We start from the raw sequence: 23,839 nt of genomic DNA on the forward strand, positions 1-23,839 counted from the left end.
TTTTTTGTTGCTTGCGTTCTGTAAGAACTCGTTCGTGTTGTGCCACCAACTTGCGCGCATCGCCCTCGTGCGGCAAAGTTTGACCACACAAGAAAGGGAGTCTTCAATACCACCCGGTTAAGGCCTGCGTGAACTGTCGTCAGTTTTCAAACTGAGGCGCAACATCGCGGGAACGCTTGCGAAAAGACCAGGCCGGGGTTTGAGTAGTCAATGACAGAACGTTCTTCATTACAAGTTAATTTACTCAATCTAAAGACCCAGCCCAAAATTAAGCAAATGTCATAAGTAGTTGAACATGTTTAAATTTTTTTTTTTTTTTTAAATCCAATCTCGTGAAAGTGACAAACTGACACGTTTTGTCGAAAACAACTAATATCAAAGGAGTGCATTTGATTTGAGACCCTGCACATGCGCAGTTCAGCACGAGACGACGGATAATGTTAAGTGTTTCTGAGCATGAGTTTTTTTTAAGCTAGCCATGACATCGCCTACAGGTGTGATCGGGGATTTCTATTGGAGACAGAAATTGCTTCAATATAAATACTGTTCTTTCTTTGATATTGTCATTTATCCACGGTCATTGCCATACGTCCCAATGGTAAGGACGTCCCAAGGATTCCGAATAGCACTAGCAATTTATTCACCGTCTTAGTGAAGTTTTAACATTTTAACAAAGGTGAAAGAGATTGACCCGGAACAACATAGCTAAGTAGCCGGAAAGAGGTTTACAGAAATAGTAGTTAGCAAAAAGAGGGATGTATCCAGCTAGATTGGACCTGACTAGGTAACGTTGTAAAAGTATTAATCTACGTTTATGTAAGAAGTATATCTATGCAAGGTCTTTGGTGGATGTAATGCTTAGCATTACCTTACATTTTAATTTACATTCTTCGGAAATAAGCAGGTTCCCTCAGTCCAGCTAGCTAACGTAATGCAGCTAGCCAGTAAAGCTAACGTTTTTGTTTTTCTTCAGCTTATAAACTAACGAGTTGACATTTGCTAAATTTACTTTTCTGACTAAGTGTTCTATTGTAAGAGTTTTTGTTTTGTAGAATGACAGGCCAAGAATAAGTTTTTCCTGTCCGCATTGGCTAGCTAGCTTGTGAGCTAGCATAATACCTCTCACCGATACGGGTTCTACGGGAAATGGTACGTTTTGCTAGCTTTTGTATTGTACTATTTACCAACTAGCAAGGTGTATATACCACTTAAGTTAGTTTCAGTGGTAAGGTATTGAGCAACTTGGCTAACTTTGTACACTAACGTTAACTAGGTAACGTTATCTGCATAGCTAGCTAGTTACATTCCTTGAATTTTTACCGTTGCCCATTTAAAGTAATAGCTAACTAGCTAGATAAACTACTGTTCTAAGTAAAGTTTACTCAATACAACAAAAGCAGTATTGTATCTAACGTTAACTAAGAACTCATTTCGCCGTAAACATTGATCAAACTAGGCTTAAGTAAATTATTTGAAGTGGACGTTTACTGGTAGTGTTCCAGACTGGCAAAGGTGATTTTAAGTAGATAATGTTATGTAGTTAATTATCATTACTCAACCCTGAAACCGCAGGTCGACGTTCTCATGTGCCCATGGAGAAGGCGGTCTTTGAGGGGTGGCTGGAGTCAGTCTCCGCCTCTTTCCTCTCGCTTAGTGACCAGCAGCGCAACCAGTCCCTGGACCAGCTCATCTCGCTGAGTAATGCTGTCCAGCTCCGGCACCTGTCCAATGGGCTGGAGGCGTTGCTTAAGAGGGACTTCCTGCGCCTGTTGCCCCTGGAGCTCACTTTCTACCTGTTGCGGTGGCTGGACCCGCAGACCCTGCTTACCTGCTGCCTGGTGTGCAAGCAGTGGAACAAGGTCAGGCTCTCTCGCTCTGTTGGCTCCCTGGTGTTTAAGCATTAGATAGAACCAAGTTCAGAATTCATGTTATATTCTTTTCACACCATCGTGCTGTCTAGCCCAATATTGGACTATATGAGCCTAACGTTAGTCTTTAGTCCAATGACTTTACATGTTCAGTTTAATGGGCGAATTGGCTCTTGAACCTAAAACAGCCAAATACTTCATCTAAATGTGAATCTGTTCTCAATTGCGGTATGGTTCTCGATATATAAATCCCTCTACATTCATATCACTAAATAATTTCACAAATGCAAAATACACACTTACTCTAAACTGTTTTCATACAGTTGCATCCAACAGTATTTTTAATTGAAAACACGTTTGGTGTTTTTCTTCCATTTAGTCTCAGGTATTCGGAGACGGAGAAAGCTAATTAGCGCAGGTATTCCATTGTCTTCAGTCTGTTTTCTTAAAGCAAGCGCAGTAACATGGAACAATTAGTCTGTGTGGGAACCCTATAAAGGTGTTTCAATTGAAACCTTTGTTCTTTGACAATGTTTTCTCAACGATATTAAAGATAGTCTTTATTTTTCCAAAACTGTACCACAAGCAATAATATGTTAATGTTCAGTAAACCGCCACGCTCTTCACAAAACCTCCCCCTACAGAAGACTCCTTCGTCCGTTGACTTTTATGTGTAATGGAACAGTGATCAAGGGCTATGTGCTGAACCGTACTGAGCTGGCTCGGTTATTTTCTGTTCACTTTCCGGCGTCGTTCTAGCAGCTATTGGTGGATGTATAATAGGAGCAGGACCAGTGGTTCATTTGTAAATCAGGAGGTGCTAAAACAAAAACTGAATGCGAGCGGTGGGTGATCTGGGGAGTTCTGAGGTACCGGAACACTTTTTTACATTAAATATCAAGGCATTTGCATAGTGACAGAGCAGTAGAGTGGAGGCACTTAAATAAGTTGAACACATGGGGAACGTTTTTAGTAGCCTAGGGTCTTGGGAAAATGTGGCCTTTCATTAAAAAAAAAACATTGTGAAAGTATTTTCAGCCCAGGGCCTCCCGGGTGGCGCGGTGGTTAAGGGCGCTGTACCGCAGCGCCAGTTGTACCACCAGAGACCCCAGGTTCTGTCGTAACCGGCCGCGACTGGGAGGTCCGTGGGGCGACGCACAATTGGTTTAGCGTCGTCCGGGTTAGGGAGGGTTTGGCCGGTAGGGAAATGCTTGTCTCATCGCGCACCAGCGACTCCTGTGGCGGGCCGGGCGCAGTGCGTGCTAACCAAGGTTGCCAGGTGCACGGTGTTTCCTCCGACACATTGGTGCGGCTGGCTTCCGGGTTGGATGGCGCTGTGTTAAGAAGCAGTGCGGTTGGGTTGTGTATCTGAGGACGCATGACTTTCAACCTTCGTCTCTCCCGAGCCCGTACGGGAGTTGTAGCGATGAGACAAGATAGTAGCTACTAAAACAATTGGATACCACAAAATTGGGGAGGAAAAAGGGGTAAAAATATATATATATATTTTTTGCAGCCCGGGCCTAATATTCTAAGAGTTGATCCGGGTTGGGCCGGCATGAGTTTATGGTTTGGGCAACATAGTAACCCGTTTGAGACCAACGCTTGGCTGTGAGAAGATCACCAGTATCTCTCATAGAACGTTTAGCTAATTCTAGTTATATGATCTCTCCCCCTCTGTTGATAGTTGAGCCTGCAACTCATCTCTCCAGCGTTGCACTTCATTTATTTCCTTACAGAAGCGCGAAGGGTTCTGAAGGAAGTGCAGCACCCCTGATAAATTGAGAGACATTTGCTAAAATTATAGAATTACTGCTGTCTGTTAATGAAATAACTCCGAATAGCCTACTATACCATTGGAAAGCCATTTGCTTTCTAACGTGTTTACCCTCGATTGTATTGGAAATATTACAAAAGGCCTGTTTTGTCTGCATTGTTATTTCAGACAGATTTGCCGTGCGTTCCCGACTGTAGGCTATTCCTTGTTATTGGGCTACACCAAGGTAAAATAAATGAGTTCATTAACAGACAGCAGTAATTCTATAATTTTGGCAAATGTATCAGCGGTGCGGTACTTTATTCAGAACCCTTCGCACGGCTATGCTTCTATAAGGAAATAAATGGTGAAGTGCCACACTGGAGAGATGAGTTGCAGGCTCATGTCTATCAGAGCAGAGAGCTCATAGAAAGTTAACCTAATTCTCGTTATCTGAGATACTAGTGCGCTTCTCACACAGTCACGGCCTAGCGTTGGTCTCAAACAGGTTACAATGTTGTGCAAACCATAAACCCAGTACGGCCCAACCCGAACTCATAGAATATTAGGCCCGGGCTGAAAATCTACTTTACTTTTTTTGTGGGGGAAGGAGAATTAACGAAGAGGCAACTCGAATGAACTTGGGTTGCTTTTATTATGATTTTTACATTGAAAAAGGTTAATTATTTTTTTCATGCCAAAAGAGGTAAGGATCCGGCCAAATAGGTTCCGGAACAAAACAGTCCAACACGGAGAGGTGCCTGATTATGTTCCGGCAGGATCCGTCTCAAATTAAGCACTGAGCGGGACCATACCAGTATCGCCCTTCTCATTAGTATCGTGGCAAGGAAACAAGACATGAAGCAGATATAACTTCTTTAGGAAAACCAACCTAATGTTGGATGCACATCAAGTTGTCATCCAGATTCACATTGATTTATTTTCCAAGCTATAGCACACACTATTTCTCATACAGCAGGTTTTTAAACAACAGATTTTGGTCTGCTTTGTGTTAACATTTTTCCAGTGGAAAAAATATTGCGATACTGGTTTCGTCACAGCCCTAATGCCTAACCAGACCAGTGGTTTCATTACCACACCATGATGTATGAAAGGGGTATTTTGTTACAAGCTTGTGTGCAAGCAATTGAATAAGGCAAAGGTCTCCCACACGTGACACTGATATTTTTACCCCGTTACTGAAGTTCACTTTCATATTGGCTCTTCACATTTTGTACCTTTCCCCCTAAGATTTGCGTCTGTTATCTGGGTTTCTTTGTCCTCTGTGGTTTCGGTTGAACTGTGACATCCTTTCAGGTGATCAGCGCGTGCACGGAGGTGTGGCAGGGTGTGTGTCGGGACCTGGGCTGGCGCATCGATGACTCCATCCAGGATGCGTCCCACTGGAAGGGTGTCTACCTCAAGGCCAAGCTGCGCATGATGCAGCTGAAGAACCAGGAGGCATTTGAGACGTCGTCGCTCATCGGGCACAGTGCCCGTGTCTACGCCCTCTACTACAAGGACGGCCTTCTTTGCACAGGTAGGTTATAGGCTTATGGTCATTTTGGGGTGTAATATTCTTCTGCCATAATGTTGACTGGATGGGCCTCTTAATTTGGTCCTCTTTGGCTTTCTGGGTTGAATTTAAGGTTTTGGTGTAAGCAGCTGTGAGTGCTAAGTGTTTTTCTGTTGTGCAAAATGGAATATCTATAACAATCGCTAGTTTGCTAGTGATCTTTTGTAGTCTGTTAAAATGATGTTGCTGTTACACTGTGTAATTCCTTATTGTAAAATTCACAAATTATTTTGAAGGCTCTGATGACCTTTCTGCCAAACTGTGGGACGTACGCACCGGGCAGTGCATCTACGGCATTCAGACGCACACCTGCGCCACCGTGAAGTTTGATGAGCAGAAGCTGGTGACTGGTTCCTTTGACAACACCATTGCCTGTTGGGAGTGGAGCACGGGGGCCAAGATCCAGCAGTTCCGTGGGCACACGGGTGCAGGTCAGGGGACCCCTGGGTCGTCTCGAACCTTCCCATTTGCTGACTTGAGGTGTTTTGCAGATCATGCGTACTGTGTCCAATTCCTGACATGAAGGGATATTCCACAATAGTGGCATAATGAACAAGCTTTGGGTTTTTTTACAAAATGTGTCCATATGAGCCAACTTGTGAAGAAATATTTAATTCTGAGGTTTTCTGATAAAGGTGTGTTTTGTGGGAATTGTAGTATTGCAGTCTTTCTCCCATACTTTTATATTATGCCTGGTGGTTCCTAGAGACAGCTGACCTCTGCTGATCTGTGGGGTTTTGATTGACAGGCAAATATAAACTGATTTTATGCATGAGCTGCCACTCCAAGTAGCCTCTGTTGCAGAGAAATTGTCAGTCTGTTTTCAGTATTCTAGCATCAAATGTTTCTTCACATATCAATCCTTATATTTCTTATGTTACATGGAGAAAATAACTTCTAAGTATATGAATTATGTTGCATAGCCCTTTGGATTGGTTACTAACGCCAGGTCTCTCTCCTTGGCTCGGTCAGTGTTTAGCGTGGACTACAATGATGATCTGGACACACTGGTGAGTGGCTCGGCCGACTTCTCTGTGAAGGTGTGGGCGCTGTCGGCAGGCGCCTGCCTCAACACCCTGACGGGACACACCGAGTGGGTCACCAAGGTAAACTCTACCAATATGTCCCGAATTACGTTCATGATTGCTGCTCAACTGCAGATGGTTTTGAATCAGAATGTTATATCTACATGTTTGTGGGGATCTGTTGAGGTCCTGGGGCAGAATAATGCAGAATTACAAGTCTTGATCACATGATAGGTAGCAATTTTTGGATACAAGGTGATTTGTAGATCACTGATTGGGTACGTTGCAATCAGGACTACGTACAATCTCAAACGTGCACATTGTCTTGTGCAAATGACCGCAAAATGAATGAAAGGAGAAGTTTGCACAGTGTTGCATTCCTGAGCAAAGCCCTGTCTAGCACACACTGCTTTTTCTGCTGGTAAATTGTCCAAAAACGGCAAGCTGCCCAGTGTTCAATAGGAATTCTAGATGAAGGATCCATACTAAGCTGCCCAGTGTTCAATAGGAATTCTAGATGAAGGATCCATACTAAGCTGCCCAGTGTTCAATAGGAATTCTAGATGAAGGATCCATACTAAGCTCCCCAGTGTTCAATAGGAATTCTAGATGAAGGATCCATACTAAGCTGCCCAGTGTTCAATAGGAATTCTAGATGAAGGATCCATACTAAGCTTCCCAGTGTTCAATGGGAATTCTAGATGAAGGATCCATACTAAGCTGCCCAGTGTTCAATAGGAATTCTAGATGAAGGATCCATACTAAGCTTCCCAGTGTTCAATGGGAATTCTAGATGAAGGATCCATACTAAGCTGCCCAATAGGAATACTAAGCATACTAAGCTGATCAATAGGAATACTAAACGCAGCAAAAACAAAACAAAAAAACTTCCTCTCACTGTCAACTGTATATTTTCAGCAAACTTGTGTAAATATTTCTATGAACATAAGATTCAACAACTGATTAAGTACTGCAGTGCATTTCCTCCTCATGGACTGCACCAGATTGGCCAGTTATTGCTGTGAGATGTTACCCAACTCTTCCACCAAGGCACCTGCAAGTTCCCGGACATTTCTGGGGGAAATGGCCCTAGCTCTCAACCTCCGATCCAGCAGGTCCCAGACATGCTCAATGGGATTGAGATCCGGGCTATTCGCTGGCCATGGCAGAACACTGACATTCCTGTCTTGCAGGAAATCATGCACAGAACGAGCAGTATGGCTGGTGGCATTGTCATGCTGGAGGGTCATGTCAGGATGAGCCTGCAGGAAGGGTACCACATGAGGGAGGAGGATGTATTCCCTGTAACGCACAGTGTTGAGATTGCCTGCAATGACAACAAGCTCAGTCCGGGTTTGTGCCCATAGGTGACGTTGTTGCCGGTGAAGTCTGGTGAGGACCTGTCTTACAACAGGCCTACAAGCCCTCAGTCCAGCCTCTCTCAGCCGATTGCAGACAGTCTTAAGCACTGAAGGGATTGTGCGTTCCTGGTGTAACTCGGGCAGTTGTTGTTGCATCCTGTACCTGTCCCGCAGGTGTGATATTCGGATGTACCGATCCTGTGCGGGTGTTTACATGTGGTCTGCCACTGCGAGAACAATCAGCTGTCCTTCCTGTCTCCCTGTAGCGCTGACTTAGGCGTCTCAGTACGGACATTGCAATTTATTGCCCTGGCCAAATCTGCAGTCCTCATGCCTCCTTGCAGCATGCCTGAGGCACATTCACACAGATGAGCTGGGACCCTGGGCATCTTTCTTTTGGTGTTTTTCATAGTTAGTAGAAAGCAGGGACGTTTCTTTTTTTGCTGAGTTTAGATGGAGCCAAACTTGAGTCTGAAGACTCAAACCTTTCCCCTGTGTAGGTGATTCTCCAGAAGAGTGAAGTAGAGTCCATGGTCCACTGTCCTGGTGACTACATCCTGTTGAGTGCTGATAAATTTGAAATAAAGGTAATGTGGTTCATTCATTTCTGCTTCTTTGTATCCAGCGCCTCGTCAACTTTCACGCAACGATTGACCCTGTGCGCTGTCTTGTCACTGTAATACTTAAGATGCACAGTGTCCCCCCTCAGCTCCATTTGACCACAGCACTGCGTTATGTCTGCAGACGTGTGTGTGTGTGTGTGTGTGTGTAATATATATATAATTTTTTAAAATGTATATATTCATTTTTATGTATTTCACAGGTTTGGCCTATAGGCAGGGAAATTAACTGCAAGTGCTTGAAGACTCTGTCCGTGTCAGAGGACCGCGGTGTGTGTCTGCAGCCTCGCCTGCAGTTTGATGGCCGTTACATTGTCTGTAGCTCGGATCTGGGGGTCTACCAGTGGGACTTTGCCAGCTTCGATATCCTCAGGTAAAAACTGTCCGGGGCCTTGTTTCCTGATAAACAGAACTTAGCGCTTCATCTTCTATGCTCAGACAGGCCAGGTATGATCGGACACGCTTACGTGGTCTGCTTTTTTTACTGTCTCAAATAGCCGACTAATCATCCTGTTACTAACCCTTAATAAACTTCTGGGAAAAATGGTGTTTGACCAGATACAAGGCTATTTTACAGTAAATAAATTGACGACTGCCTTTCAGCACGCTTATAGGCAAGGACATTTAACAAGTACAGCACTTGTACAAATTTTTGGCTGAAGAAGTTGATGTTAAAAAGATTGGGGGGGCTGTTTTGTTAGACTTCAGTGCGGCTTTTGCCATTGATCATAGTCTGCGGCTGGCATTTACACCCCTTGCTATATTGTGAATAGAGTTATCTAACAGAACACAGAGGGTGTTCTTTAACCTCTTAGAGCTAACTCCCTACTTTTTTCAATTTCCGCCTGAAGACATACTCAAATCTAACAGCCTGTAGCTCAGGCACAGAACCAAGGATATGCATATTCTTGGTACAATTTGGAAGGAAACACTCTGAAGTTTGTAAATGTGAATTGAATGTAGGAGAATATAACACACTAGATCTGGTTTAAATAATACAATGGAAAAAACATGCGCTTTTTAAATTTTTGCATCTTTAAAATGAACAAGATAAAACAAACATTCAGATAGGATGATGGGGACAATTTCAGTGAAAAACATAAGAGGGCAACAGTACTTGTGCAAAGTTTCAGAATGATAACTTCCAAAATGAGTGTGCTACATGATATTTATCATGAAGTCACCCAGGTGTCCCACACAATTAGCCCAAGTGGCCAAATTGGGGAAGGTATACATTTTGAAACAAATAACTATATACAAAATACCAAAATGGTATTCTAACAGACCCTCCCAAAAAATGGAGGGGAAAAAATGAAGAAAAAAATATATACATTTACAAAATAACGTAACTATTTACACACTTTCAATATTTGGAAGATCCTCAGTCCTCTATCAAATCAAATTTATTTATATAGCCCTTCGTACATCAGCTAATATCTCAAAGTGCTGTACAGAACCCCAGCCTAAAACCCCAAACAGCAAGCAATGCAGGTGTAGAAGCAAGGTGGCTAGGAAAAACTCCCTAGAAAGGCCAAAACCTAGGAAGAAACCTAGAAAGGAACCAGGCTATGAGGGGTGGCCAGTCCTCTTCTGGCTGTGCCGGGTGGAGACTATAACAGAACATGGCCGAGATTTTCAAACGTTCATAGATGACCAGCAGGGTCAAATAATAATAATCACAGTAGTTGTAGAGGCTGCAACAGGACAGCACCTCAAGTAAATATGAACAGTTTAGGGTTCCATAGCCGCAGGCAGAACAGTTGAAACTGGAACAGCAGCTAGGCCAGGTGGACTGGGGACAGCAAGGAGTCATCATGCCAGGTAGTCCTGACGCATGATCCTAGGGCTCAGGTCCTCCTCCTCCGAGAGAGCATACTTAAATTCACACAGGACACCGGATAAGACAGAAGTACTCCAGATATAACAAACTGACCCTAGCCCCCGACACAAACTACTGCAGCATAAATACTGGAGGCTGAGACAGGAGGGGTCAGGAGACACTGTGGCCCCATCCGATGAGAGCCCTGGACAGGGCCATACAGAAAGGATATAACCCCACCCACTTTGCCAAAGCCCTACACAATATTGTGCTGCTCATGCCAGGTGCCATAGCAGTCCCTTTCTGCTGTAAAACATAGGGTCACCAAGCATGTGGCGCATGTGATGGGGGACTTAATTTTGTAAAGAACACAGCGACGCCTCCATGCTGTGCCCTTTTGGCCCTGAGGCACATCCATTTCTGCAGAAATAAATTTGGGCAGATGAACACCATTTGTGGCAGGAGCTGGATGAACCAGCTTCAGTGGGGGATGGACACCTTGGCCCTGGGGACTGCCATTCGGAGTCAGTGTCACTGACAGAAAATGTTCAGTCAGAATAGTTTAACATATGAGCCTTGTATCAACAGGTATAATAAACATATGTTCCCTGTACTCATATAGAGATATATATATATATGAGTACAGTGAACATATCTGTTTATTGTACAGTACTGTGATGTGTGTGTGTGTATAAAATATATATATATATAAAAAATATGGTTGAATATATTATTATAACCTGCTAGATCTACTGTCTCCATTTCACTTTGGCCATTGTGGGCCTGCCCTCCCCTCAACAGCCTCAAATAGGTTATTTCATGTGGGTTGGGGTGGGGCGGCAGAGACACGCATCTCACATTTCATGACATTACATGTTTATATATTGCTTCTAAAATTAATTCTAATTAATAATATAAAACAAACATTTTATATTATTAATTTCAAACAAGGCATTAGCATGATAAGAACTTACCAGTCCAAAACGATGTCCCCTCCCGTTCAAAAAATATTCCTCCACAATCGCTAAATTAATCGTTCTACAACAATCTGTCTCACTTTCCCAATCAATTTATTCTAAAATTGTGTGTACATCTGTATATCCAGACTTAGATTTAGCTTTCCCTGACTTAGTCGCCATAATGATTGATATATAAACAGCTGAATCTGCGCGTTTACAACAACAACGCTGTGCGTAATATGTGTTTCTCCTTCCGGTATGAAACTTCAATAGTGAATTGCTCTCTTTACGCTGGAGTTTACTACATGGGTTGGTCTTGCAACACATAAACATGACCTATTGCCGTTTACCTCAGCTCATTGGTGACCCAGCTAGATTTCAAGACGATCCGTGGTCATTGGGTTAAAATAGTCAATCAACGAAACAGCGGGCAAATCATTGGTGCAAATCAAATCAAATCAAATTTATTTATATAGCCCTTCGTACATCAGCTGATATCTCAAAGTGCTGTACAGAAACCCAGCCTAAAACCCCAAACAGCAAGCAATGCAGGTGTAGAAGCACGGTGGCTAGGAAAAACTCCCTAGAAAGGCCAAAACCTAGGAAGAAACCTAGAGAGGAACCAGGCTATGTGGGGTGGCCAGTCCTCTTCTGGCTGTGCCGGGTGGAGATTATAACAGAACATGGCCAAGATGTTCAAATGTTCATAAATGACCAGCATGGTCGAATAATAATAAGGCAGAACAGTTGAAACTGGAGCAGCAGCACAGTCAGGTGGAAGTTGAAACTGGAGCAGCAGCATGGCCAGGTGGACTGGGGACAGCAAGGAGTCATCATGTCAGGTAGTCCTGGGGCATGGTCCTAGGGCTCAGGTCAGTTGAAACTGGAACAGCAGCATGGCCAGGTGGACTGGGGACAGCAAGGAGTCATCATGTCAGGTAGTCCTGGAGCTCAGGTCCTAGGGCTCAGGTCCTCCGAGAGAGAGAAAGAAAGAGAGAAGGAGAGAATTAGAGAACGCACACTTAGATTCACACAGGACACCGAATAGGACAGGAGAAGTACTCCAGATATAACAAACTGACCCCAGCCCCCCGACACATAAACTACTGCAGCATAAATACTGGAGGCTGAGACAGGAGGGGTCAGGAGACACTGTGGCCCCATCCGAGGTCACCCCGGACAGGGCCAAACAGGAAGGATATAACCCCACCCACTTTGCCAAAGCACAGCCCCCACACCACTAGAGGGATATCTTCAACCACCAACTTACCATCCTGAGACAAGGCTGAGTATAGCCCACAAAGATCTCCGCCACGGCACAACCCAAGGGGGGCGCCAACCCAGACAGGATGACCACAACAGTGAATCAACCCACTCAGGTGACGCACCCCCTCCAGGGACGGCATGAGAGAGCCCCAGTAAGCCAGTGACCCAGCCCCTGTAATAGGGTTAGAGGCAGAGAATCCCAGTGGAAAGAGGGGAACCGGCCAGGCAGAGACAGCAAGGGCGGTTCGTTGCTCCAGAGCCTTTCCGTTCACCTTCCCACTCCTGGGCCAGACTACATTCAATCATATGACCCACTGAAGAGATGAGTCTTCAGTAAAGACTTAAAGGTTGAGACCGAGTTTGCGTCTCTGACATGGGTAGGCAGACCGTTCCATAAAAATGGAGCTCTATAGGAGAAAGCCCTGCCTCCAGCTGTTTGCTTAGAAATTCTAGGGACAATTAGGAGGCCTGCGTCTTGTGACCGTAGCGTACGTGTAGGTATGTACGGCAGGACCAAATCAGAGAGATAGGTAGGAGCAAGCCCATGTAATGCTTTGTAGGTTAGCAGTAAAACCTTGAAATCAGCCCTTGTTTTGACAGGAAGCCAGTGTAGAGAGGCTAGCACTGGAGTAATATGATCACATTTTTTGGTTCTAGTCAGGATTCTAGCAGCCGTATTTAGCACTAACTGAAGTTTATTTAGTGCTTTATCCGGGTAGCCGGAAAATAGAGCATTGCAGTAGTCTAACCTAGAAGTGACAAAAGCATGGATTAATTTTTCTGCATCATTTTTGGACAGAAAGTTTCTGATTTTTGCAATGTTACGTAGATGGAAAAAAGATGTCCTTGAAATGGTCTTGATATGTTCTTCAAAAGAGAGATCAGGGTCCAGAGTAACGCCGAGGTCCTTCAGTTTTATTTGAGACGACTGTACAACCATTAAGATTAATTGTCAGATTCAACAGAATATCTCTTTGTTTCTTGGGACCTAGAACAAGCATCTCTGTTTTGTCCGAGTTTAATAGTAGAAAATTTGCAGCCATCCACTTCCTTATGTCTGAAACACATGCTTCTAGCGAGGGCAATTTTGGGGCTTCACCATGTTTCATTGAAATGTACAGCTGTGTGTCATCCGCATAGCAGTGAAAGTTTACATTATGTTTTCGAATAACATCCCCAAGAGGTAAAATATATAGAGAGAACAATAGTGGTCCTAAAAACGGAACCTTGAGGAACACCGAAATTTACAGTTGATTTGTCAGAGGACAAACCATTCACAGAGACAAACTGATATCTTTCCGACAGATAAGATCTAAACCAGGCCAGAACTTGTCCGTGTAGACCAATTTGGGTTTCCAATCTCTCCAAAAGAATGTGGTGATCGATGGTATCAAAAGCGACACTAAGGTCTAGGAGCACGAGGACAGATGCAGAGCCTCGGTCCGATGCCATTAAAATGTCATTTACCACCTTCACAAGTGCCGTCTCAGTGCTATGATGGGGTCTAAACCAGACTGAAGCATTTCGTATACATTGTTTGTCTTCAGGAAGGCAGTGAGTTGCTGAGCAACAGCCTTCTCTAAAATTTTTTGAGAGGAATGGAAGATTCGATGTAGGCCGATAGTTTTTTATATTTTCTGGGTCAAGGTTTGGCTTTTTCAAGAGAGGCTTTATTACTGCCACTTTTAGTGAGTTTGGTACACATCCAGTGGATAGAGAGCCGTTTATTATGTTCAACATAGGAGGGCCAAGCACAGGAAGCAGCTGTTTCAGTAGTTTAGTTGGAATAGGGTCCAGTATGCAGCTTGAAGGTTTAGAGGCCATGATTATTTTCATCATTGTGTCAAGAGATATAGTACTAAAACACTTGAGCGTCTCTCTTGATCCTAGGTCCTGGCAGAGTTGTGCAGACTCAGGACAACTGAGGTTTGGAGGAATACGCAGGTTTAAAGAAGAGTCCGTAATTTGCTTTCTAATAATCATAATCTTTTCCTCAAAGAAGTTCATGAATTTATCACTGCTAAAGTGAAAGTCATCCTCTCTTGCCGAATGCTGCTTTTTAGTTAGCTTTGCGACAGTATCATAAGGAATTTCGGATTGTTCTTATTTTCCTCAATTAAGTTAGAAAAATAGGATGATCGAGCAGCAGTAAGGGCTCTTCGGTACTGCACGGTACTGTCTTTCCAAGCTAGTCGGAAGACTTCCAGTTTGGTGTGGCTCCATTTCCGTTCCAATTTTCTGGAAGCTTGCTTCAGAGCTCGGGTATTTTCTGTGTACCAGGGAGCTAGTTTCTTATGAGAATTTTTTTAGTTTTTAGGGGTGCAACTGCATCTAGGGTATTGCGCAAGGTTAAATTGAGATCCTCAGTTAGGTGGTTAACTGATTTTTGTCCTCTGGCGTCCTTGGGTAGGCAGAGGGAGTCTGGAAGGGCATCAAGGAATCTTTGTGTTGTCTGTGAATTTATGACTTTTGATATTCCTTGGTTGGGGTCTGAGCAGATTATTTGTTGCAATTGCAAACGTAATAAAATGGTGGTCCGATAGTCCAGGATTATGAGGAAAAACATTAAGATCCACCACATTTATTCCATGGGACAAAACTAGGTCCAGCGTATGACTGTGACAGTGAGTGGGTCCAGACACATGTTGGACAAAACCCACTGAGTCGATGATGGCTCCGAAAGCCTTTTGGAGTGGGTCTGTGGACTTTTCCATGTGAATATTAAAGTCACCAAAGATTAGAATATTATCTGCTATGACTACAAGGTCCGATAGGAATTCAGGGAACTCAGTGAGAAACGCTGTATATGGCCCAGGAGGCCTGTAAACAGTAGCTATAAAAAGTGATTGAGTAGGCTGCATAGATTTCATGACTAGAAGCTCAAAAGACGAAAACGTCATTTTTTTTTTTTTTGTAAATTGAAATTTGCTATCGTAAATGTTAGCAACCCCTCCGCCTTTGCGGGATGCACGGGGATATGGTCACTAGTGTAGCCAGGAGGTGAGGCCTCATTTAAAACAGTAAATTCATCAGGCTTAAGCCATGTTTCAGTCAGGCTAATCACATCAAGATTATGATCAGTGATTAGTTCATTGACTATAATTGCCTTTGAAGTAAGGGATCTAACATTAAGTAGCCCTATTTTGAGATGTGAGGTATCATGATCTCTTTCAGTAATGACAGGAATGGAGGTGGTCTTTATCCTAGTGAGATTGCTAAGGCGAACACCGCCATGTTTAGTTTTGCCCAACCTAGGTCGAGGCACAGACACGGTCTCAATGGTGATAGCTGAGCTGACTACACTGACTGTGCTAGTGGCAGACTCCACTATGCTGGCAGGCTGGCTAACAGCCTGCTGCCTGGCCTGCACCCTATTTCATTGTGGAGCTAGAGGAGTTAGAGCCCTGTCTATGTTGGTAGATAAGATGAGAGCACCCCTCCAGCTAGGATGGAGTCCGTCACTCCTCAGCAGGTCAGGCATGGTCCTGTTTGTGGGTGAGTCCCAGAAAGAGGGCCAATTATCTACAAATTCTATCTTTTGGGAGGGGCAGAAAACAGTTTTCAACCAGCGATTGAGTTGTGAGACTCTGCTGTAGAGCTCATCACTCCCCCTAACTGGGAGGGGGCCAGAGACAATTACTCGATGCCGACACATCTTTCTAGCTGATATGCACGCAGAAGCTATGTTGCGCTTGGTGATCTCTGACTGTTTCATCCTAACATCGTTGGTGCCGACGTGGATAACAATATCTCTATACTCTCTACACTCGCCAGTTTTAGCTTTAGCCAGCACCATCTTCAGATTAGCCTTAACGTCGGTAGCCCTGCCCCCAGGTAAACAGTGTATGATCGCTGGATGATTCGCTTTAAGTCTAATGCTGCGGGTAATGGAGTCGCCAATGACTAGAGTTTTCAATTTGTCAGAGCTAATGGTGGGAAGCTTCGGCGTCTCAGACCCCGTAACGGGAGGAGTAGAGACCAGAGAAGAATCTGCCTCTGACTCCGACCCGCTGCTTAATGGGGAAAACCGGTTGAAAGTTTCTGTCGGCTGAATGAGCGACACCGGTTGAGCGTTCCTACAGCATTTCCTTCCAGAAACCGTGAGAAAGTTGTCCGGCTGCGGGGACTGTGTCAGGGGATTTATACTACTATCTGTACTTACTGGTGGCACAGACGCTGTTTCATCCTTTCCTACACTGAAATTACCCTTGCCTAACGATTGCGTCTGAAGCTGGGCTTGCAGCACAGCTATCCTTGCCGTAAGGCGAGTACAGCGGCTGCAATTAGAAGGCATCATGTTAATGTTACTACTTAGCTTCGGCTGTTGGAGGTCCTGACGAATCGTGTCCAGATAAAGCGTCCGGAGTGAAAATTGAAAAAGTTGAGGAAAAAATAAATAAATATATGAACGGTAATTAAAAAGTGAAAACCGTAAAGTTGTCAGGTAGCAAAACAGGTTGGCAACAAAACGCACAGCAACTCGAAAACAAGCCTGCAAGTTGTGACCGGAAATGACGTATCATTTCACAATGTCATGTGCACAATGTCATGACTTGACGGTTTCTTTCAGTCAATACGTCCCGCGAAATGACCCATCAAGTTTGATTGTGTTACAAACAAACCAGTTGATAGCAGTGAAACCAAGCATGACTGGAAAAGTCAAGTTCTGTGTGGGTTATTTACCTGGAATGTGTCGTCGTCAAATGGAATGAGACGAAATTCACGACAAGCGGTTCACAGAATGTTTCGCGTTAGGCTATAAAAACTGCTTTTTATCAAACAACAGATCATTCATTGTGTAACAATGAGCATTGGAATTGCAAACAGATGAAGATCGTCAAAGGTAAACTATTTATTTTTAATGTAGTTTGTGATTGTTACGCCTGTGCTGGTTGAAATAGTTGTTTTTTTATTGGGCTTTATGCTCAGATAATTGCATTGTATTCTTTCACAGTAAATCCTTTTTTAAATCTGACAACGCAGTTGGATTAGCAAGATTCTAGGCTTTCGATACATGTGAGACACTTGTATTTTCATGAATGTTTAATATGACTTTATGTAGCAATCACCGTATGTTGTGGGATTTCAGCCCGCTACCGGGTTCCGTGCTCAGAGAGGTTAATGAAAGCCTCTCCAATATAATCCAGGTAGAATCAGGAATTCCCCAGGGCAGCAGTCTAGGCCCCTTACTTTTTTCAATCTTTACTAACGACATGCCACTGGCTCTGAGTAAAGCCTGTGTCTATGTATGCGGATGACTCAACACTATGTCAGCTACTACAGCGACTGAAATGACCAACGCTTTTAAAGAGATGCAGTTTCAGAATAATTTAGTCCTAAGTATTTCCAAAACTTAAAGCATTGTGTTTGGAACAAATCATACACTAAACCTCAACTAAATCTTGTAATGAATAATGTGGAAATTGTGCAAGTTGACGTTGCTAAACTGCTTGGAGTAACCCTGGATTGTAAACTGTCATGATCCAAAAACATATTGATACAACAGTAGTTAAGATGGGGAGAAGTCTGTCCATAATAAACCGCTACTCTACCGTAACTATCAACAAGGCAGGTCCTACAGGCCCTAGTTTGTCGCACCTGGACTACTCTTCGTACTGTGGTCAGGTGTCACAGAGGGACTTAGGAAAATTACAATTGGCTCAGAACAGGGCAGCGCGGCTGGCCCTTAAATGTACATGGAGGGAAAACATTATTGACATGCATGTCAATCCTTCATGACTCAGTGGAAGAGATTAACTTAATCACTACTTGTTTTTGTCAGTGTTGACAAGCGGAATGTACTGAGCTGTCTGTTTAAACTATTAGCACACAGCTGAGACACCCATGCATACCCCACAAGACATTAACAATCCCGAAGTCCAGAACAGATCATGGGAGGTGCAAAGTACCACATAGAGCCATGACGACATGGAACTCTATTCCACATCAAGTAACTGATGCAAGTAGTAAAATCAGATAATAAAAAAAGGTAAATACACCTTATGGATCAGCGTGGACTGTAAAGACACACAAAGGTACATGTGCACACATGCGTTATCACACGCACCCCCACACACACATAGAGGTATGGTGGTATTATACATTTTGTAGTGTGTGTAGTTATTCAAATGTAGCAATATTCTGGTGGTAAAAAAGGCCTCTAAGCGTTTGACATAATGCTTTTGATTCCCTCTTGTTTAAATGCCATTCATGGAGCAGTAGACACATTTTACCCTTTAAATATGACCAATAGATGTCAATCTTAACCTGATGAGAAGCTGACGGCCTCAGCAGGTCAGTGCAAGTCGCCACTAACCAGGAACAAGTTTTATTAATAAGACAAAGAACTAGAGACCGCTGCAATCAGAATAAGTATATCAATGAGAATATCTGTGGTTGCAAACAAAATTACTTGTGTGGGTATTCATATATAGAATGCAACGGAACTTTACCTGCCAGCAATAGAATGCAACGGAACTTTACCTGCCAGCAATAGAATGCAACGGAACTTTACCTGCCAGCAATAGAATGCAACGGAACTTTACCTGCCAGCAATAGAATGCAACGGAACTTTACCTGCCAGCAATAGAATGCAACCGAACTTTACCTGCCAGCAATAGAATGCAACCGAACTTTACCTGCCAGCAATAGAATGCAACCGAACTTTACCTGCCAGCAATAGAATGCAACAATAGAATGCGAACTTTACCTGCCAGCAATAGAATGCAACCGAACTTTACCTGCCAGCAATAGAATGCAACCGAACTTTACCTGCCAACAATCTGTTACTGAATCTCCTTGTGCTTCTTTCCAGGGTCATCAAAACACAGGACCCTGCCAACCTCTCCCTGCTCAGCTTTGGTGAGGTGTTCTCGCTCCTCTTTGACACTGACTTCCTGTATGTCATGGATCTGAGGACAGAAAAAATAACTGGCCGCTGGCCCCTGCCTGCCTACAGGAAGTCCAAACGAGGCTCCAGCTTCCTGCCGGGAGTCACCTCCTGGCTCAATGGGCTGGATGGGAGAAATGACTCTGGCCTCGTGTTCGCCACCAGCATGCCCGATCATAGCATTCACTTGGTTCTGTGGAAGGAAAACACCACTAGAGGTGAAACCTACGATGGCTAGGTTGTCAACTGCCATGTAAACGGGGTGCTCTGACTTGAAACCCATAGCCAAGTTAGATAATGCATGGACCAAAGTGTTAATGTTTTTTCTACCTTTTTCTTTCTCGACACATGCTCTCATAATCAAACATCATGCAACGTGCTTTCAGAAAGACTATTGGAGATGGTTTCACCAACTGAAACGCTGCTATGAATACAAGGGGATGAAAGGCCCAGTTCAGAGGGCAAAGGCAGCGGTTGGTGTTGGTTCCAACCCTGCCATGGATTCTCTCTTGAAGGAAATACGACGACGGGGAGGGTGGCTGAATGAAGACGGAACTCTCGAGAAACTGTGTGGTCATGTCAGGCTCCACAGCTGTAGATATTGCCCCTGTATTACTATGTATCGGGACCTTTACACTTCGGACAGGGTTCTTCAAGCAGCTCAGAGACGGGGAGTTGCCTTAACACAGTACTACTTTACAATGAAATACATTGACTGTGTCCTAGGTTTTTCATAGACTGACCAACCCATCCCCATGAGAGTTCCTTGTTGACATTTTCAAAGTGGTTTAGTGCATTGGATTTGTACAATGTGATGCGTTTGTTGGATATTCAGTGTAACTCCATTGTTGGATAATGCTTTTCTTAGTGGTGCTTGTTTTAAAAGTCAACTTGAGAAATTTAGTCGTGCCTTTTTCGTTTGATTTAAATATCCATCTGTGCGATAAGAATTCCATTACCCAGGCACACTGCAATAACATGACTGTGTTGTACATTTTCTTTCATACTATAACAAACTGCATACAATGTATTTCTAATACCACTATTTACCCTACATGATTCACTTGAATATATTTTGTGAATTGCAGTATTGAAGTATAGACCAAGTTCAGTTCTAGGTTATTTTTCTAAAAGGCTTTGAGGTTGGAAGTCTTCACAATGTAGTGATTTGAAAGTGGACAATTCCACTTTGTTACAGCCTGAATTTGAAATGGATTCAATTGATATTTTGTCACCGGCCTACATAATTTCACGTTTACACCACAAAGACCAGGGACGTATTGGTAGAAGGGTTTTAAAAAAACATTGAATTTCCTTAAGAGCATTTTGTAGTTATGACACTTTAGATGGTGTATCAATGCACCCAGTTACTACAGAGACACAGGCATCCTTCCTGACTCAGTTGCTGGAGAGGAAGGAAACCGCTCAGGGATTTCACCATGAGGCCAATGGTGACTTTTAAAACAGTTACACAGTTGATTGGCTGTGATAGAACACTGAGGATGGATCACCAACAATGTAGTTACTATACCATACTAACCTAATTAACAGAAGGGAAGATAAGGAAGCATGTACAGAATCAAAAATACTTTAAAACATGCAACATGTTTGCAACAAGGCACTAAATAAATTCTGCAAAATAATTGGTAAGCAATTCACTTTTTCTCCCAAATACAAAGTTATGTTTGGGACAAATACAACACATTACTGAGTACCACCATACATATTTTCAAGCATCGTGGTGGCTGCATCATGTTATGGGTATGCTTAACATTTTTAAGGACTGGGGAGTTTCTCAGGATAAACAAATAAACTGAATAGAGCTAAGCACAGGCCAAACCCTAACGGAAAATTTATTCAGTCTGCTTTCCACTAGATACTGGGAGATTAATTCACCTTTCAGAAACACAATAACCTGAAACACAAGGCCAAATATACACTTGAGTTGCTTACCAAGAAGACCCAATGTTGTGGCCGAGATAGTTTTAACTTAAATCTACTTAATTCTATGGGAAAACCAGAAAATATTTGTTTAGCAATGATCAAGAGCCAATTTGACAGTGCTTGAATAATTTTAAATAGAATAATAGGTAAATGTTGCATATTCCAGGTGTGGAAAGCTCTTAGAGACTTACCCAGAAAGACTTGCAGCTGTATTCACTGCCAAAGGTGCTTCTACAAAGTATTGACTCAGGGGTGTGAATACTTATTTAAATGAGATTTCAGGATTTCATTTTCAATAAATTTGCAAACAATAAAAAAAAAACATGTTCATGTTTTCACATTATAGGCTACTGTGTGTAGATATATTTAATCAATTTTGAATTCTGGCTGTAACAGGAAAATATGGAATAAGTCAAGGTGTATGAATGCTTTCTGAAAGCACTGCATGTCTTATTGTGACATTAGGTTCAGCAGTGTACTTGGAGGAACTGAGTCACTCATGTCAGCGTTAAAACCAATCCATGCAGTTTTTAAATGCCCATTTCAATACTAAACTCAGCAAAAAAAGAAACGTCCTCTCACTGTCAACTGTGTTTATTTTCAGCAAAGTTAACGTGTAAATATTTGTATGAACATAAGATTCAAAAACTGAAACATAAACTGAACAAGTTCCACAGACAGGTGACTAACAGAAATTGAATGTGTCCCTGAACAAAGGGGGGTCAAAATCAAAAATAACAGTCAGTATCTGGTGTGGCCACCAGCTGCATTAAGTACTGCGGTGCATCTCCTCATGGACTGCACCAGATTTGCCAGTTCTTGCTGTGAGATGTTACCCCACTCTTCCACCAAGGCACTTGCAAGTTCCCGGACATTTCTGGGGGGAATGGATGGCCCTAGCCCTCACCCTCTGATCCAACAGGTCCCAGACGTGCTCAATGGGATTGAGATCCGGGCTCTTCGCTGGCCATGGCAGAACACTGACATTCCTGTCTTGCAGGAAATCACGCACAGAACGAGCAGTATGGCTGGTGGCATTGTCATGCTGGAGGGTCATGTCAGGATGAGCCTGCAGGAAGGGCACTACATGAGGGAGGAGGATGTATTCCCTGTAACGCACAGCGTTGAGATTGCCTGCAATGACAAGCTCAGTCCGATGATGCCTTGACACACCGCCCTAGACAATGACGGACCCTCCAAATCGATCCCGCTCCAGAGTACAGGCCTCGGTGTAAAGCTCATTCCTTTGACGATAAACGTGAATCCGACCATCACCCCCGGTGAGACAAAACCGCGACTCGTCAATAAAGAGCACTTTTTGCCAGTCCTGTCTGGTCCAGCGACGGTGGGTTTGTGCCCATAGGCAACGATTTTGCCGGTGATGTCTGGTGAAGATCTGCCTTACAACAGGCATACAAGCCGTCAGTCCAGCCTCTCTCAGCCTATCTGAGCACTGATGGAGGGATTGTGCGTTTCTGGTGTAACTCGGGCAGTTGTTTGTTGCCATCCTGTATCTGTCCCGCAGGTGTGATGTTTGGCTGTACCGTCTGTAAGCTGTTAGTGTCTTAACGACCGTTCCACAGGTGCATGTTCATTAATTGTTTATGGTTCATTGAAAAAGCATGGGAAACGGTGTTTAAACCCTTTACAATGAAGATCTGTGAAGTTATTTGGATTTTTACGAATTATCTTTGAAAGACAGGGTTCTGAAAATGGGACGTTTCTTTTTTTGCTGAGTTTATTTACATATGTGATTTCTCTAAAGATCACGTTTGTTGCTCTGAGGTGAATTTTTGCCCAAAGATTGAAGTCTCTTTCAGAGTATGGAAACACAAAAGTATCAGGACAGTCTTCCCAGTTTCCATGATGTGACAAGACAGCAGCTCATGAGTGGAAAGATGGCATAGATTTTTCACCATGGCTGTTTCTTCCGTTTCATGCTTCGTCTGACCTTGTTTTTTCATTTTCTTGCCCTCCCTCAAATCTCAGGGAGGGACCTAGGATCTTCTCCTCCAATACACTTTGAGAGGTAGGGCAAAGAGTGGAGGAAACAAGGACAGAGGGAGCAAGTATTGAAAGCTAGTAACATTTTCAGACATGGCTTATCCTTACCTTCTCCCAAGGATTCCCACACTGAAGTTCTGTACCAACGGGTAGCTCTCCTACCATTCTGTTGATGCCTTACTAAGGAGCTGGTAAATTGTCTAGTAAACCTAGACTTTTTTGTGGATAAATCTGTTTCTGAAATAATATATTTCATTGAGTTTTGTAAGCACTACATGCATCGCCTCACTAAACTGTAGTCACACATCCATCCACAATCATGTTCCTTCACAAGCATACATCAATCAGCTTAATTCAGGTCTGTTGGTTGTATAACACTATTGCAGTTTTAAAAATAAATGAAAGTAGCTAACCTTAATGATAGTTACTATTTTCTTCCCTATGTTTTTAATGGATAGTTCAGAAAGTTTAATATTTGTTTCCTTACCTTGAAAGTTGTCTATGGACAAGGAGAGACTGCAATCCACAGTTTTCTTAAATTCTCAAATGGATTTTGTTGCATTTATCCCCAAATATTGGCTAGCTGTCACTCTGGAGGTAGTCAGGCAAACATTGTGGCTGGATGTTACAAGTGACAGATCTGGACAGTGAAACCATTTAAACCCTCATTATCCTGCCCTCTTAAACTTGTTGTCCGGTGGCACCATTGACTTACGGCATCAATATGTGTCTTAAAATAAAAATGTGTCTTA

General features: G+C 43.2%; 1 protein-coding gene across 4 annotated transcripts; it reads left to right on the forward strand.

Moving 5' to 3' along the window:
• Nucleotides 1-337: 337 nt before the first annotated feature.
• On the forward strand, nt 338-21,737 carry LOC112220020 (F-box/WD repeat-containing protein 2). Of its 4 annotated transcripts, none has more exons than XM_024381570.2 (9): nt 340-784; nt 1,037-1,149; nt 1,573-1,859; nt 4,942-5,164; nt 5,437-5,631; nt 6,173-6,306; nt 8,087-8,173; nt 8,410-8,579; nt 19,065-21,737. In XM_024381570.2, the coding sequence occupies exons 3-9, from the start codon at nt 1,593-1,595 to the stop codon at nt 19,375-19,377; spliced, it is 1,389 nt and encodes a 462-aa protein (XP_024237338.1). In that variant the 5' UTR covers nt 340-784; nt 1,037-1,149; nt 1,573-1,592; the 3' UTR covers nt 19,378-21,737. The 4 variants fall into 4 exon arrangements, with proteins under 4 accessions (XP_024237339.1, XP_024237338.1, XP_024237337.1 ...); XM_024381569.2 differs by having other exon boundaries at nt 1,053-1,149; XM_024381571.2 differs by lacking the exon at nt 1,037-1,149 and having other exon boundaries at nt 338-784.
• The last annotated feature ends 2,102 nt before the right edge of the window (nt 21,738-23,839 follow it).

The sequence above is a fragment of the Oncorhynchus tshawytscha genome, linkage group LG20, assembly GCF_018296145.1.
Source record: "Oncorhynchus tshawytscha isolate Ot180627B linkage group LG20, Otsh_v2.0, whole genome shotgun sequence".
NCBI lineage: Eukaryota > Metazoa > Chordata > Actinopteri > Salmoniformes > Salmonidae > Oncorhynchus > Oncorhynchus tshawytscha.